At 49.6% G+C, this 15,122-nt stretch overlaps 2 protein-coding genes across 10 annotated transcripts; both read right to left on the reverse strand.

Moving 5' to 3' along the window:
• Nucleotides 1-1,814: 1,814 nt before the first annotated feature.
• On the reverse strand, nucleotides 1,815-4,421 carry RPL10A (ribosomal protein L10a). The gene is made up of 6 exons (XM_017668761.3): nucleotides 4,343-4,421; nucleotides 3,928-4,002; nucleotides 3,762-3,842; nucleotides 3,255-3,403; nucleotides 2,297-2,469; nucleotides 1,815-2,018 (listed from the first exon to the last, which is right to left on the reverse strand). Exons 1-6 carry the CDS (start codon nucleotides 4,345-4,347, stop codon nucleotides 1,848-1,850), a joined length of 654 nt encoding a protein of 217 aa, XP_017524250.1. The 5' UTR covers nucleotides 4,348-4,421; the 3' UTR covers nucleotides 1,815-1,847.
• A 1,028-nt stretch (nucleotides 4,422-5,449) lies between these two features.
• Nucleotides 5,450-15,083, reverse strand: FANCE (FA complementation group E). 9 transcript variants are annotated; one of them, XR_005060484.2, is made up of 10 exons: nucleotides 14,633-15,082; nucleotides 11,873-12,497; nucleotides 11,234-11,278; nucleotides 10,869-10,937; nucleotides 10,425-10,568; nucleotides 9,859-10,054; nucleotides 9,641-9,719; nucleotides 8,220-8,282; nucleotides 7,052-7,177; nucleotides 5,450-6,013 (listed from the first exon to the last, which is right to left on the reverse strand). XR_005060484.2 is itself a non-coding variant. In XM_037015119.2 (10 exons), exons 1-10 carry the CDS (start codon nucleotides 14,878-14,880, stop codon nucleotides 5,912-5,914), a joined length of 1,701 nt encoding a protein of 566 aa, XP_036871014.1. In that variant the 5' UTR covers nucleotides 14,881-15,076; the 3' UTR covers nucleotides 5,450-5,911. The 9 variants fall into 9 exon arrangements, 8 of the variants coding, with proteins under 8 accessions (XP_036871014.1, XP_036871015.1, XP_036871018.1 ...); XM_037015119.2 differs by having other exon boundaries at nucleotides 8,220-8,286; nucleotides 14,633-15,076; XM_037015120.2 differs by having other exon boundaries at nucleotides 8,220-8,286; nucleotides 9,931-10,054; nucleotides 14,633-15,074.
• Nucleotides 15,084-15,122: the final 39 nt, after the last annotated feature.

The raw sequence follows: 15,122 nt of genomic DNA on the forward strand, positions 1-15,122 counted from the left end.
GGAACTGCTTTGACTTTACGTACCATCACCATCTGCACTTCAAGTTCTAGAGAAGTGAATAGCCTCAACAAGCTCACACGACTCCCAAGTGGCAGAGCTGGGTTTCACACTCAGGCAGTAGGGGGGCCCTCAGACCATAATCACATGGCCAGTCTCCTTGCACCCCAAATTGTTGAGGAGACGTCTGAAGTCCTGAGAAACCTTGAAAAGCATTGGCACTGCTGCCAGTGCATAAGTGTCTGGGTGCCTCAGACTGTACCTGTGCACTCAAGGAGCTCAAGGCCCTGGGGATGGGCTCCCGGAAGCACAGCTGGTGGCCACCTAAACATGAGACTTTATGCCTTTCTTTTGGCTCTCGTGCCTTCTAATTCTCTCTTGCTGTACTGTCATGTAAGAGGCTGGGCACACTCAAAATTCAGTGCCTTTGAGAGACACGGCATAAAACATACTTGTTATTTTTTGTATTAATTCCATCATCAAATTTTAAGTATTGCTTTTTTGTGTGATTATAAAAATTACAGAACTTCAGAAAATTCCAAGATTTAAGTCCCAGGGTTAAACATTATCAACATTTTGGAATCTGAGTTTCTAATCATTACTATGCATAAGCTATCTCTTTTCCAAAAAACTGGATCCTTGTTTTATAGCAATCTTTTTTCCCTCCTTAACCATCAGGAACATTGACAAGCCTAGATTACTCCCCTTAGTAACATTATGGTAATAGTCCAGAGTTACAGACCAGGAGCTATAAGCTGAGCCTATATAACCTTGAGAATGAAAATTCACTGCACATCACAAGATTATAGATTGTAGCTATTTTACCTGCAAATAAAGTTATTACAATAATTTTAAAGTGGCAAAAAATTGCTCAAGGTCTTTGGCAAAAACCCTATACTCTTCAGAGTTCAAGACCAGATAAAGCTCATTTTGAAAAGGTGCCACATTTTTATTTATGCTTTGAATTGACCTTTCAGCTCTACTAAATGGAGGGATGAACTGGTTCCTTTACATACCAAAGCTGAACAGAGGTTAATGTCCAAGGCTAAATCATTATTTCCCACACCAAAAACTACCTTTCCAGTACTGGGCACTGGAAGCAAGAACTGCAAGAGGTTAAGTTCCACAGGCGAGGGGAGGGCAGCACCAAGAAGTTCCCACAGCCTGATTCCACAACTTACTAAGCTCCACTAAAACGTACCTACCATAAATTACAGTATATATAGGCCTTCTACTTGTATTTAAAGCTTCCCTAAATTACTAATTGAACACAGGGTATTCAATTTGGTACCAGGAGATCAAATGCTAAACCAATTCCTCAAGGTTTGTGGTCTTTTCCCATCAATGTACCTAGAAAGCCAATCCCAGGCCCATTGGAACCCAGACTATCTAACAAACCAAGAGGCCAAATGCATAACTTAGAGATTTAAAGGACCCTCCCCACCCCCAAAAAGTCCACAGTAAGAACCGAACATAAAAGGAAGCCATTCTGGGTCAGAGCTGAGGCATGCTGCCAAGAGGTGTGAGTGATGTCCTCAATGTGAAGGTCCTACTGCCTTCCACTAGTGACAGAACAGTCCTCCAGGTAACTAGGAAAGCACTGGTCCTAGTTAGCAGCCCTATTTCCATGTTACCCAGAGTCCTGAAGACTGCATGGTTTTGAAAATTGAAAGACTGGTCTTCCTGGTTTGTAGTATGCATACAAGTGAAATGACTAAGCATCCCTGGGAGCCACAAACCACACTCATCAGCACTGTGCTGCGCGTGCCATGTCAGCCCATAAAGTACCTCCCTTCCAGGTCACAGGCAGGCAGAGATAATGGTGGCATTAGGGTTTATTAGGCTGTGCCTCAGTACAGGCGCTGGGCCTTGCCCATGGTGCTCTTGATATATAAAGCCCGGACATTCTGCCAATTCTTCTTGAGCAATGACACTAGGAAATTGACGGCTAAGTGGATATTGTATACAAGCTCATCATCTGTCATCTTCACATGACCAACAGCCACTGCCAGACAGAGCACCTGTGGGAAAAGGACAATCAAATCAGGTTTGGTGGCTAGATGGACAGAAGAGAACACAGGGAGCGTGGGCACATCTACAAGCCAGGTGGCCAGGCCCTCCACACATGGAGAAATGCCCTGCTCCCCAGCCGGGAAGACCAGGGCTATTTGAAGAGCTTCAATCCTGCTCAGTGACTATCATGTACTTTAAGTATCCATTATAATGCAATCCCAGCCTCCCACAATGTGGGTCAATTTCAGGGCCCTGCCACATCACCAGGGCTTGACCTCCCTCCTACCTTCTTCATCTGGAACTTGATGGTGGACTTCACTTCATCGACTTTGGCCACCATGTTCTCATTGTGGGTGAGCAAGGAAGGGAACTTGCCAGCCTTATTCAGGCCTGGGCCCAGGATTCGTGGGATCTGCTTGATCAGAGACTCTGAAGCCAAAAAGGCATCATACTTCTTGGCTGGTAAAAGAGGAAGCCACTGGATTCTTAGGACCTGGCCCTGAAGGCAACCTCCAAACAGGGCTCTGTGAACCAACCACAGAAGTAGCCTCTACCCAGCACATTCTACCCCCACCCACTTCCAGGTACCAAATCTTTTCCATCCCCTCCTCATTCAGCTGATCATCTCCATCCTACTTACTTCTACTGATCCAAAAACATTCACATAAAACCTGGTATCAGAAGCCCAGGTGGACTCACAATCCTTTTTGCAATGGAAAATGCACTCTGGTCAAGACCACTTAGGTTCAAATCCTGCTTACCACAGAACTGGGGCACATTTCCTATCTGTAAAATGTTGAGACCACATAGGACCAGATTTTTTTAAATTAAACTTGAGCTTTAAGTGCAAATCCAAATTCAGAATATACTTACACTTGATTAGTCAACTCTTAATGGGTCTTCCCTGTTTAGAAAGAACCAACACCTACCTAGCCTCCTTCCCTTATAAAATTCAACCATCAAAGCAAATATGAAGAACCTTCCAAAGGTTAAAAAATACTACTCAAGATAATATGGATGCATCTTGAATGACTGTTTTGTGTATGTGAAACCATCCTAAGATTATCAATGATACATTAAAAAAAAAAAAAAAAACTACTCAGGTTAACCAACCACAAATACTTTCAGTCATGACTCTACCTGCCTTCATTATTGTAAAGTTCAAATGGCAAGAATGCCACTTTCTAACACTCCTAAGAGAACTGCCTGCCCCGAACGCACCCCAAACACAAACCCACACATACCCAGCTTCTTCACCAGTTTCTTATTCTTGTTTAGTTTTTTTAGTGCCTCGATGTCCATGTGGGGGATATCCACAGCCTTGGCCTCGTCACAGTGCTGCTGGTCCCCGAGCACACACACGGAGAACTTGGGGCGGGGAGTGGACTTAAGCCTGCATTTTTGGGGAAAGAACAGGTCATGCCCAGCCCTGAGTCCCAAGGGCAGGTGAAGGGGTCTGGGACCACTGCAGCCACCGAGCCTTACCCAGAGTGTCCACATTCACCATCAGCTAGTCTGGCTTCTCAAACTAGCCGGCGGGGCTTGGCCAAAGGCCTCCCCACGCCTCCCCTCTTGTTTTAAGACCCAGGGTGGAGGTCCGTCCAGCCTCGCCGGCCCGAAGCAGGGAGGTCTCAACTACCCGGGCTCCTCAGTACCGCACGTGCCTGCCCGCCTCCGGCTCAAAGGAGCCTGAAGGGAGGAGCCGGGAACGCGGGGCACTGAAGGCGGGGTGGGGTCAGAACCGTGCCAACCTGACGGTGCCCGAGAAGCGTTTGTCCTTCTGAGGATCATAGTTCTTCAAGCTGATCTGCAACTCCACCGTCTCCAAAAACCTTAGAAAAAGTCAATGAAGTTTACAAGCCGCCCGCGGCCTCCCGAACCGCCCAGGCCGGCAGTCCCCGCGGGGCCCGCGCTTACTTCCGGCGCTTGCGCTGGTTGCCGTGCAGGACTTCCCGCACCGCCTCGTAAAGGGTGTCGCGGGAGACTTTGCTGCTGCGAGAGAAAAGCAAGACGAGTGCTCAGCCCTGGGGGCCGCGGATCAACGCCCACGGCCTGTTCAGAAGCCTGAAGCTTCGAAACGGGAATTCCGGATACCAAGGCGAGCAATTTGGGTCAGAAAACCAGATGCAAGCCCCGAAAATGGGGAAACATACTGGCAGCCAGGCTTGGCGTACTAACTCGAACGCCGAGCCCGCAGATACATGCCTAGCAAGAAACACCCCTCAGTGGAGCGGAGGCAAGGACCACCCCCGATTCCGCCCGCTAAGTATCCCTCCCCACCGGGGCGCAGGAGTGGCAGATGAATGCGGATAGCACCCTACGCACCACTTACCTCATGGTGGCCCGCGCCTCAATAACCTAAAGAGACCAACTCGGCTCGCGCATGCGCGCAAATAGTGCCCGTATTCTCGCGAGAAATCCCTTGTTCCTGTGGCTCCGCTCCCGAAAGCAGTCGGGGTCGCTCAAGCGTGAGAGCGCCGCCGTCTGCGGCCGCTGGAGGGTGTTGCTGTGCGCTGCGCAGGTGGGCAAGAGGCTGGGTCCTCCGCTCGCCCTTCAGTAGCCACACGTACTGGGCTCCGCACCGTGATGGCCGCAAAGAGCGTGCAATACCCGCATATTTGTCCCTCAGACCTCCTCTAACCACTTCCTCCTACCGTCCGCACCTGCTTCAGTTCTCAAAAACAGGCTTTCCTTCTTACCTCTCTCCCTCACCATCTTGCTTTACTGGGTGCTCAAAGCTTCTGAGGAAGTTGTGAGAAAGGACGTGTCAAGAAAGTTCTGTTCCTAACTGGTCCTGACCTCTCAAGCCTCCAGCTCTCTCTTCGAGAGTGTATTTCTGTCTTGCTAAATAAAACTGTTTTCTTGCCTTCTCAGAAAAGAAAAAAATACTAAGTTCTGGGGGCGGAATCTGGCCTCCTCAAAGCCTGCAGTGGGCAAGAAGAGCTGGGAAGGTACTATAATGGGCTTTCACCTGATAGCTGATTCAATAACGTCTACCTGCTAACTGTGTAAGAACCAGGAACCTAGCTAGGTGCTGCAGGAATATACAAATGTAAAGCAGACAAACCCTTCCTGCCCTTTCCTCTGCCCATAGTAAACCCAGGAGCCCTTCAGATCCCTCCTCAAAGGTCATCTGCCCAAAAGCCTTCTCCAACTCGACTGAGTCACTCCCACCTGCAAGCCTCCCTACCATGGTGGGTACACACCTCACCTACTCAACAGAGAACTCTGATAGGGCTGGAGTGGGTGGTAGCACACGTTATCCAGCCCACAGAACGTGAATGAATGACCTTCAGCACTCTACCACCTTCCCCTCACTAGACATTTCACCAGGAAAAAGATGATTCTTGTCACTGAGCAGGGCAGGGTGGGGAGTGGCAGTGGTGTGTATGGGTTTTCAACAAACACCCAGAGTTAACAGGAAGACAGGCACTCCTAGTAAGACATTACTGAACTTTTTATTAAATACCATTGATAAAGTATTATTCAAGTTAGTAACAAGAACATGGAGGATAGTAACATATACTTGAGCACAAGACATTTGTGCTGAACTCACAAGGACCCCTGGGCTCCTGGAAGATCATCTACTCAGGGTCTGCTTTGACTCTACTGAGGCCTATCAGAAAGCTTCCGGCCCCAAAGCCTGAGGGAGAAGTGACAGCAGTGAGCCCAGGATCAGCAGCCCTGGGAAATCAAGTTCATCTAGCCCCCTTAGCCAGGGACCCTCCCTGATGGCTGGGCAGCCAAGATGGCCTCTCTGCAGCCTATAGCAAGGTGGTAGCTGATCCCTGGAATGACCAGACTCTGTCTTTACCCCTAATGTAGGGAAAGTGCTGAGAGTAGAAATGTCCTTCAGGAAGCTGATGAGGAAGCTCCAGGAGGGTGGTCCACTGGTGGATGGTCAGGCGGCCAGACGTCTCAGGGTGGCCTGCAGGGACTTCCTCAGAAAAGTGGTGTTGAGCTCTAGGGCTGCAGCCAAGCCCAGCCTCTGGGTCTCAGTAATCTAGTGAGAAGGAGGAATCATGTCAGGACTCCAGCAGCTGATCCCTCCCCTCTCCCCTCTGCCCCTGGGCTCTGTTTAAAAAAGAGAAAGAAATCCAGGATACAAGGATGATGGAGATGACTCCTTGAGCAACTAACCTCATTATTTCACCAAGGTGAAGCAAGGTCTTTGGATTCAAGCAGACCTGGTGTCAAATACTAACTGCACAACTTCCTAAGCTACATTAATAATAGCTGCCAATTATTGGGGTGCTTACCATGTGGCAGCAATTTATATGCATTACTTCATATAATCCTCACAACCCTCCAGTTGTACAGATGAGGAAACTTTGGTTCAGAGACCCTCCACTAACTGCCACATTCCTTCTGGGCCATACTTTTCTTCCCTGATGTGTTGCTACAATCTCTGGACAGGTCTCCAATCCCCATTCTTTAAAGAGGCCAGAGGTTTCTTTTAAAATGCAAATCTGATCAAGTCACTCCAGCTGCCACCGTTCACTCTCATGTTTTTTGGCGGGCCCAACTACGATGAACTACCTGCAGATCCCCTTGGATGTTCACTTCCTACACTGTTTCCTTTGCCTGTAATGCCCTTTCCTCCATCCCAGCCCTTGACTACACTCAACCTTTAAGAGTCAGGAAGCCTATCCCATTCCCAACCACAAACAAGGTTTAGTTGCCCCCTCTTCCTTTGCCACAAAAGCCCTGTGTATTCCTCTTACCTGGCTCCTACCAGATATTATAATGATCTGATCTGTTTACCATCTCTCTCCCTAGCCCTTCTAGGGGAGATGGTCAAGTCAAGGACAGGGACTCTGTCATGCTCACTTTTGATTCCCCAATGCCCCATACAGCATCTGGCCCACTGTGGTATTGGCTAGACAAATGAACTCCTAAGCAGCGCCATTCCCTAGTTAGTTCTGGGCTTGAACTCGTGGTCTCCCTGGCTGACTCAGGGTTTTCTACCTGGCAAACATCTCTACACCCTCATGGCAGGCTCAGAGCCACAGGATCTGCCTGTGGCCCTATCAACACTCACGCTGGCCTGATACTTGGTCATCACTGTCAGCACGAGCTTGGCATAGGCTGTGGATGTGGTGGCCATTTGCCCCTCTTTACAAAGTTTCTCCATCAACACATTGAACTTCTCAGTGGTCACCTCCACCTGCATACACAGGGAGATGGGACAGTTGCACAAGAAAGGGCCCTGGATTCAATTCCCAACTCTACTATTTCCTACCTAGGTAACCCTGGGCAGGTCGTTTAACCAAACTAAGCCTCAGTTTCCACATCTGTAAAATGGAGCTGATACCATCTACCTCTGAAGATCGTGAAAAGGATTAAGTGAGATATGCACATAAAGCCTGGCACATCGTCTCAGACAGTGGTGGCTACCGTTGCAAAGATTCAGATTAGGATCAAGTTGAGGTCAAGGATTCTAGCTGGCTTAGTGGTTGAAGATATAAAGGAGAGGTCCAAGGGGTACTGCCGAGACAACAACAGCTCTTCAAAACAATAATTTAACAAGCACTTATACACCAGGCACTGCTTTGGGCACTTCATACAAACTGTCCCATTTAAATCTCACCCCAGTCTTATATGGCAGATGCTATCATCACTCCCTTCTGTCGATGAGGAAACTGAGGCATAAAGAGGTTAGGTTAACTACTTATTATAAACAAATAAGGCAGAATTTTAGATACTGATTATAGAAAAATTGCCAAAATAACACCATTAAGTAAAAAAAGCAAAGTACAGAGCAACGAGCTTAGTGTTATGGTCTGTGTAAAACGCAGGGGAAAAGTAAATTTAAACATATGTCCTTATATATAAAGCATCTCTAGAAGGGTTTCCCCCAAAACTACTTAACACTGATTAGCTCTGGGGAAGGGAATCTAGATGGCTGGGGGAATGTTTTTCCTATATCTTTTTGTGTTTTTAAAATTGTAAACATATGAATCCAATATCTAGTCAAAATTAAATTAAATTTACACACACACACTTCATCTGGTAAGAGGCAGAGCTGGGTTTTACCAGCCTTCAAGCAGCAGCACTCTCCCCATGTCACAGGATACCCTGCTGCAGGGCAGCTGTCCTGCTTGCTCCTCCATCACCAGAGGGATCAGAAACCAGGAGTCCCCCCACCCCCGCCTGTCCACAGCACTGCAGCACTTCTTTGTCCATGCTCCCCAAGGAAGCCTGTTTACCTGCTGCTCCAGGAGTGACTGCAACACCAAGAAAGTCTCCTCCTTCCAGGGCAGCTCCAAGACCTGTCTGCAAAGCACAAGCCTGGGTGAGAAAAGCCAGGCTTCCCCCCAAAGCCTGGGTACCTACTGGTCCTAGCCCAAGGCAGGGCAAGGCCCTGGGGGCAGCCAACAGAGGAAGTAGTTGGAGCCCCTCTGATGCTGGCAGCCACCCAGCAGCCATTGCTGCAAGAGCCCATACACAGTGCTGCCAAAACCCGGACTCCTGGGAGCTGACAGTGAAGGATTTGGCAGTGAGATGTACAAAGGTCCCTGAAAAACACAAGTCAAGAGTGCATCCTGAGTACCAAAGGTGAGGGTGATCCAGGGAAGAGGACAGTGATGGAATGAGATGATACACAAGGCTTCCTAGAGAAGGCAAGCCTTCCCTGCAGAGCCCAACCCATGGAGAGGTCCACACCAGCTGCATTTCTTGTTCTGCTGTGCAGTCCTTAGCTTGTTTGGGAAGGCAGTGCATCACAGGGAAGCAGTGTGGACCTCAGACTTGGACGCACAGACTTGGGTTTGATACCAGGCTTTATTACTTGCTGGCTGTGTGACCTTTGGCCAAGTCCCTTAACCACTCTGAGCGCTATAGTTTTTCCATCTCTAAGGCAACAGCAGCACCTGCCTCACAGGATTGCTTGAAGACTAACTGAGATAATGAACACAAAGCACAGAGAATGCTCAGTAAGAAGTGGCTGATTCTTTTGGGGGGACTATCCTCTTTTCATACTTAGAATTTTATATTTCATGTTTGTGTCCAATGGGGTCTTACCTACTCTGTTTCTGTAGCAAGGTACATGTCTCTATCTTGACTCCCAATTTTAATACCTGAATTAGGCACCGATTTAATAACAATTTTCGAGCACTTACTTGGTGCTAAATATTGTGCTGAGGTCTTTATATGCATTATCACATTTAATATCTAGAAAAATTCTAGAGTAAATATTATCCCCATTTTTCATATGAGGATATGGAGGCTCAGAGAGATGGAATAACCTGTTTGAATTTACACATTTAAATAAAAGATATGGTTGAGATTTGAAACGGTGTGTGTCTGACTCCACAGCCAATGCTCTTAACCACTGTGCCATGTTCCAACTACATGGTGAACTACTCAAGTGTAGGGACCACCAACCTCTTCTCTGCACACCCCTGCACAGAAGACTAAAACCCCGGGTTTGGGAAGATGCACAGGATGGCAACTTGCACAGGCCCACAGGTGGGAAGCCACAGCCAGGTTCAGTCAACAGTGAGGTGGGCTGAGCCATTGCCTACCTTTTAGACACAGCATGTGGTGCCCAGCTGGCTCCAACTCCAGAAGCAGGCATGGCCAGAGGAAGGAGGTGGGAATGGGGGAAGCACAAGGTCTATATACTCACCCCAGCATTAGAAGCTGCATGTCTGGCTCCAGGGCCTTGTCCTTCATGAGGAAACACAGTAACTCTGTTTGAGCTGGACCTGGGCAGGGGAGAGAAGGGAGAAGTCTGAGGAAAAATGGTTGGAGAGGATGGGACTAGTGGGGAACAGAACGCCTGGCTCTTTATCGGGGAGCATAGTCAGAGAAGCAACATGTACCCTTACTCATTGAATACTCAACTGCTAGGGCCACTCTGGGGTGAAGGATGCTGGGAACTGAGGGCAGAGCTAAAAGGCCTGGGGCTGGTTTCACCTGTTCCTGGGGCCTGCAGCACAGGGCCAAGGAGGGCTCTGCAGACTGGGTAGGTATACTTGGCACAGAAGGAGGTCAGAGCAGTTGTGAGCAGGCGGGAGGGTGAAGAAGTCAAGGAGAGAATCTACAGCCAATAGGGAGGAAAATATTAAATCATTTCTTCTTTCAATAATTATTTATTAGACACATATTTCAGATGGTGATACATGTTACAAAGAAAAAAAAGTTATTTTATAGGACTCACATGGGCCTACCCATTGGAAAAGATATAGCTCCCTTCCCCAGCTCTCAAATCTCTTTGGGTCTGGAGCCCAAGAGGGAGGAGTTAGATGCCATGTGGATAGATGGTCTGGGGGCCCAAGCTCTTCCTGTGTCCCAGGCTGTGCAGAAAGGCCAGGTGGCTGCGACCCCTTTTCCCAAGCACCACCCTTCTGAGGGCTCAGAGTCTCTCCCCCAATGTTGCTGGCATTTCAAGCGCATCCCAGTGCACCTACGCGTCCAAGAAAGAGGCTCCTGGTCAGCACAGCAGCATTACCAAGGCTAAGACCTGGTGAAAGGGACAGCAACCAGGTGCAGAAGCATAGCAGAGCTGTGTCCGAGAGCTGGGAGAGCTGCAGCCGGGAGCAGAGCAGGTCCATCTGCCGAGTAGGAGAAAGGACACAGGGACACTCTGTCTCCTAGGATGTCTCAAGCGAAGAGGGCAACAGAGCAGTAGGGCAAGGACACTCTAGGGTAAGGTAAGGCTGGCAGAGCTGCCATACAGGGAGGAACCAAGGGCTAAAATAAAGCACTCAGTGTGACCCCTGCCCTTGGGGAGACCCAAGAAGCCAACAAAATCCCCTCCCCAAATTCCCACACGAGGCAGGTAAACACAAACTTCAATGGAAAAAGGCTGGAGAGAGGGGGTGTGTCTTTAGGGCCAGTCTTTCTGGACTCACCTGGCTGGGAGAGCAATCATGGAGAAGCTGCAGCTCAACTGGGAGGGCACCATCCAACCCCTCCAATCCCTGGGAAGGCAAATCCCATTTTAGGGCTGGCAGAGCCTCAGTGACAATACCCTGAGGCCATCCCTTCAACTGGCAGAGTAGGTGGCTGTGGACCCCGGATGCTACCAAAGAGAACTTGCCCGGGGTTAGATGACATTAACTGTACTTGGGCCAAGGAAAGCCCCTGCAGTGACCTCAGATCTTCACTCCACAACCCACCCCCACTGACCCAAATAGCCTATGCCTCACTGCACTGGGGCTTCCCTTCCAGGCAGACGGTGGAAAAGTGGCTAGGTGAACAGAATAGGGCCAGTCACCTCCTCAAGGGTCTTGAGCAGCTGCTGCAGCCTGGGAACCTGGTCCTGTGGAGGAAAGCCCAGTCACTGACAAGTCCTTACCCACGCAGGGCTGTCCCAAGCCCCATCCTGGCTTACTTTCCTGAGAAGACCCCAGGTCAGAGGAAGCTAGTGGGCAAAGATTATTCAAGAGAGCCAAGAACGTGACACCCAAACTTTGAAAAGTTTTTAAGAACTCAAACTAGACAAGGCCCATGTAAACCCAGCTTTTAGTACTGTCTTTTCTGCATCCCCACCCTACTGGGGGCAGACCCAAGCCTTGGGCTGAGTGGCCATGTCGGATGCTAGCACAACTGTGCCCACCCCCACAGGACAGGCTGGCAGGGGTGCCTCTGGAGTCTCTCCTCTTGCATGGCACCCTTTAACCTCATGTTATAGTTCATTAGGCCAATTGTTTCCCACCTCTAGTAACTCCCTTCCCCACCCTCACCTCAGAGTCTGTGGAACACAGACTACGTTCCCTTGGCCCCACCCTCCCTCCCTTTGCTCCACGAACTAAAGTTGTCCCAATTGGGAAATAGTTTCTCAACCAGCTTTTGCACTGAAAAAATCCCGCATTCCTGAAGGATCGCTCTAAAGCCAGACTCCTCACCCTATTACCTGGATAGCTTTGGGTAACTCCAAACTCTCAGCAAGGCCCTTGGCATCCTCCAGACTCTGACCAGCCTCACTGGGCTCAGCCTCCATGACAGGTTGGTTCTCAATGGGAGATGCACCTCCTCCATCTGCCAGGGATTCCAAAGATTCATGTTCAGGTCTCTCCTCCTGACCACCTTCTTCTTCTTCTTTCCTTTCCAAACCCCGGAACCTTTTGGGGGCTCTTTCCCTCTCAGGACTGATAGGCTCTTCCTCGGGCTCCTTTCTGCGTTTTCCAGGCCACTGGGAGTCCTTGTGCTCCTCCTCCTCTTCCTCTTCCGAGTCTGGAGCTTGAGGCAATGTCGACCTCCTGCCCCCTTGGCCCAGCCGCCTACACAAGCCTTGCAGCTGTCTCTGGCACCTTTTAGACAGTGGGGATGCTCCCTCAGTGGAGACCCCAATGCCCATATCCCTTCGCAGCAATTCCCCAAGGGCCCGGAGCCAGACATCAGGGTCAGGGCTTAGGTCCTGCTGTGCAACCTGCAGCACAGGGAGGAGCCTGCTTTCAGGCAGCGATGGCCAAACAGCCATCAGCAGAGACATCAGGTTCCTCTGGCATAACTGGGGCAGTCGCAGCAGCAGCGGTTTCCTAGGTAGCAGAGAGAAGACAAGGAGTTAAGAGTGTCTTGCTGAACTTGCTGCACTGATGGACAGTGACTGCATTGGGGTATGGGTGGGGACTTGATAATATGGGTAAATGTAGTAACCACATTGTTTTTTCATGTGAAACCTTCATAAGAGTGTATATCAATCATACCTTAATAAAAAATTAAATAAAAAAAAAGTGTCTTGCTGAAAGGAGCATAGGACAGACAGGATAAATCTAGAAGCTAGATGGCAATGGACAGATAGGGTGGGTTGTTGGGGGGGCAGAATCATAAGCCAGTGTGGAAGGAGAAGGGACAGCATGAGAGTCATTCAACAAGCGTTCACTGAGTATTCTTTGGGGGGGCCCTGCACTTCAACATCTACTTCAGCTCAGAAGTTCATACTGAAATGGTATCAGATCCATGCTTGTTTCACATAAAAAAGAAAAAAGTCCTCTCCCAAACTTTGTGTAAAAATAATACTCCAAGATGCTGTGTAATGCCTTGTCTGCTTCTCTTGGCAGTGCCCTGGAACTCACAGGGTTACATCTGTCTAGCTCTGATGTTCCTTTCACCAAACTGAGTCCCTGAGAGAAGGCAGCGTCGCTTTCCTGTGTCCCAGTCCACAGAAGGCACCTGAGTGAATTAACTCTCTGAGAATAAGCCGTCTGTAAAGGCACAGATCCAGAGGTTGGGTGCCCTGAGGCCTGCTGGCATGGCAAGTCACCGGTGCACCAAGCCTGTCACCCACCCTGCCTCCGCTCCTCTCTACACATGACTGCAGGACTGTTTGTTACCACGCACAGAAGCACTAGGGGTGTTTGTGAGAAAATAAAACCAACTTTTATGTTTTTGTGGGGAAAAAAACCAAGTGAGAGAAAACTAGAGTAAAAGGTACAAAGATGGTTAGTTTGTGGTGGAGAATATTTGGAGTACATAGGTGGGGAGGACCCTACTCCACAGGCTTTGCGCTGTTTTTGTATGCCCATGGACCCCCTTATCAGAATAAGAGTGTTAAATGCATAAAATACATAGGATTTCAAAAGAAACCTTGAGTTATACTTGAGTACAGTTCTATCCAAAAAACACTGGGCTAAGTCCCCCTCCCCTTACTCTGTCCAGAAAAAGCCAGACAGCTGGACAAACATTCCTAAAATCTCCAATTTGGAAATTCAGGAAGTTTTCCTGATCCATTTCTTTCCAGAGAAAGAAATTCTAAGTGGAGTATGGTTAGAAAATATCATAACTCCTATTTCTACTTATATAAAACATAAATCAAGTATTAAATATTTAATGTGTAATCAAACATTTATTGGTCCTCCACACTCCAGTCTCCAGCCTAACTGGGAGGGAGGAGTCCAAGAGTGGAGGCCCGCTCTCCAGCCCCCTACAGGCTGAAGGTGGCACCTCACTCACTTGCTTTACTTTCTGTGTATTTAAATATTAAGTGCATTTATGGATACTGTATTATCTTTTTTAACAAAAGGAACTCTCACAAAAATGGACACGTGTATTATAAGAATGCCTGAGAAGAAACTGAATACCAATAAAGGCAGCACAACCCAATAAGAAAATGGCAGAGCTGACACTGGTAGTAATTCCTTCAGTCACATAAAGAGGAAAAGTTCAGACTCCTAAGACAAGAATTTATCAACACCTTCCTTAAGGGAAGTGACCTTGCCCTAAAATGTTTATTATGCTTGGAAAAATTGATAATATAAAGGCACCACGATCAGACGTTTATTGTCCTCACTTTTAAAATCTATGTTTACGTACGTATTTTAACGCGTGTACGCGTTATACATAAGTGTGCATAGCATACCCACATATATCTATACTAGAGGAGCTCGATTTTTTTAGATATGAAAGTATGCGATCAAGATCAATTTGGGTCCACTGCCTTATAATTATTCATTTACACTCAAACGGAGGCGTGTCTCACTCCTAGGTATGCGGCGCCGGCCTGCGCACAGCAGGTACCCAATCTCTTGGACTGCGCCTCCACACAGGGTGCGCGGCAGGGAACCCCCTCCGGGCCTCGGGCGCCTCATCTACGGGAGTCGGGTAGGGCCAGCCCCTGCCTCCACGGCTGTGGGGGAAGAAATGCGGAACGGGGGGCCTCGGGCGGCCGACTTACAACTCCAAGCGACAGTCCGGGCTCTCCACGACGGGCTCCTCCCGGCACAGCGCCTCGAGGACGCGGCCCCAGTCGAAGGGCTCCCCGCCGCGGCTGCCCAGGGCCCGCAGCACCCCCAGGCCGCGCCGCGCCCCGTCGGGGCCCCCCTGCAACGCCTGCAGGAGGAGGTGGGCGGGGGCCTCCAGCTGCGCCCAGGGCGCCCGCCCCGCGCCCTCAGCCTGAGGGGGCGTCGCCTTCGGGGTCGCCATGCCCGCGGCCCGGGTGCCGCGCGGTCCCCGCTCTGGTTTCGGGCCTCAGCTCGGAGGCCTGGGGTAAGGGAGGGAGACTCCAGCGCCGCACCCGACGCCGCGGAGGGTGCACTCCCACGCCAGCCACACACACCCCAGGCTCCGGGAAGCGCCCGCAGCCCCTGGGACCCGCGCAACTCGCGCACATAGGCCGAAAGGGAAGGGCGCGCGCGACGCGGCGCGGCGCGAGACCGGACGTGAGG

Source organism: Manis javanica, chromosome 16 (assembly GCF_040802235.1).
Source record: "Manis javanica isolate MJ-LG chromosome 16, MJ_LKY, whole genome shotgun sequence".
Classification (NCBI taxonomy): domain Eukaryota; kingdom Metazoa; phylum Chordata; class Mammalia; order Pholidota; family Manidae; genus Manis; species Manis javanica.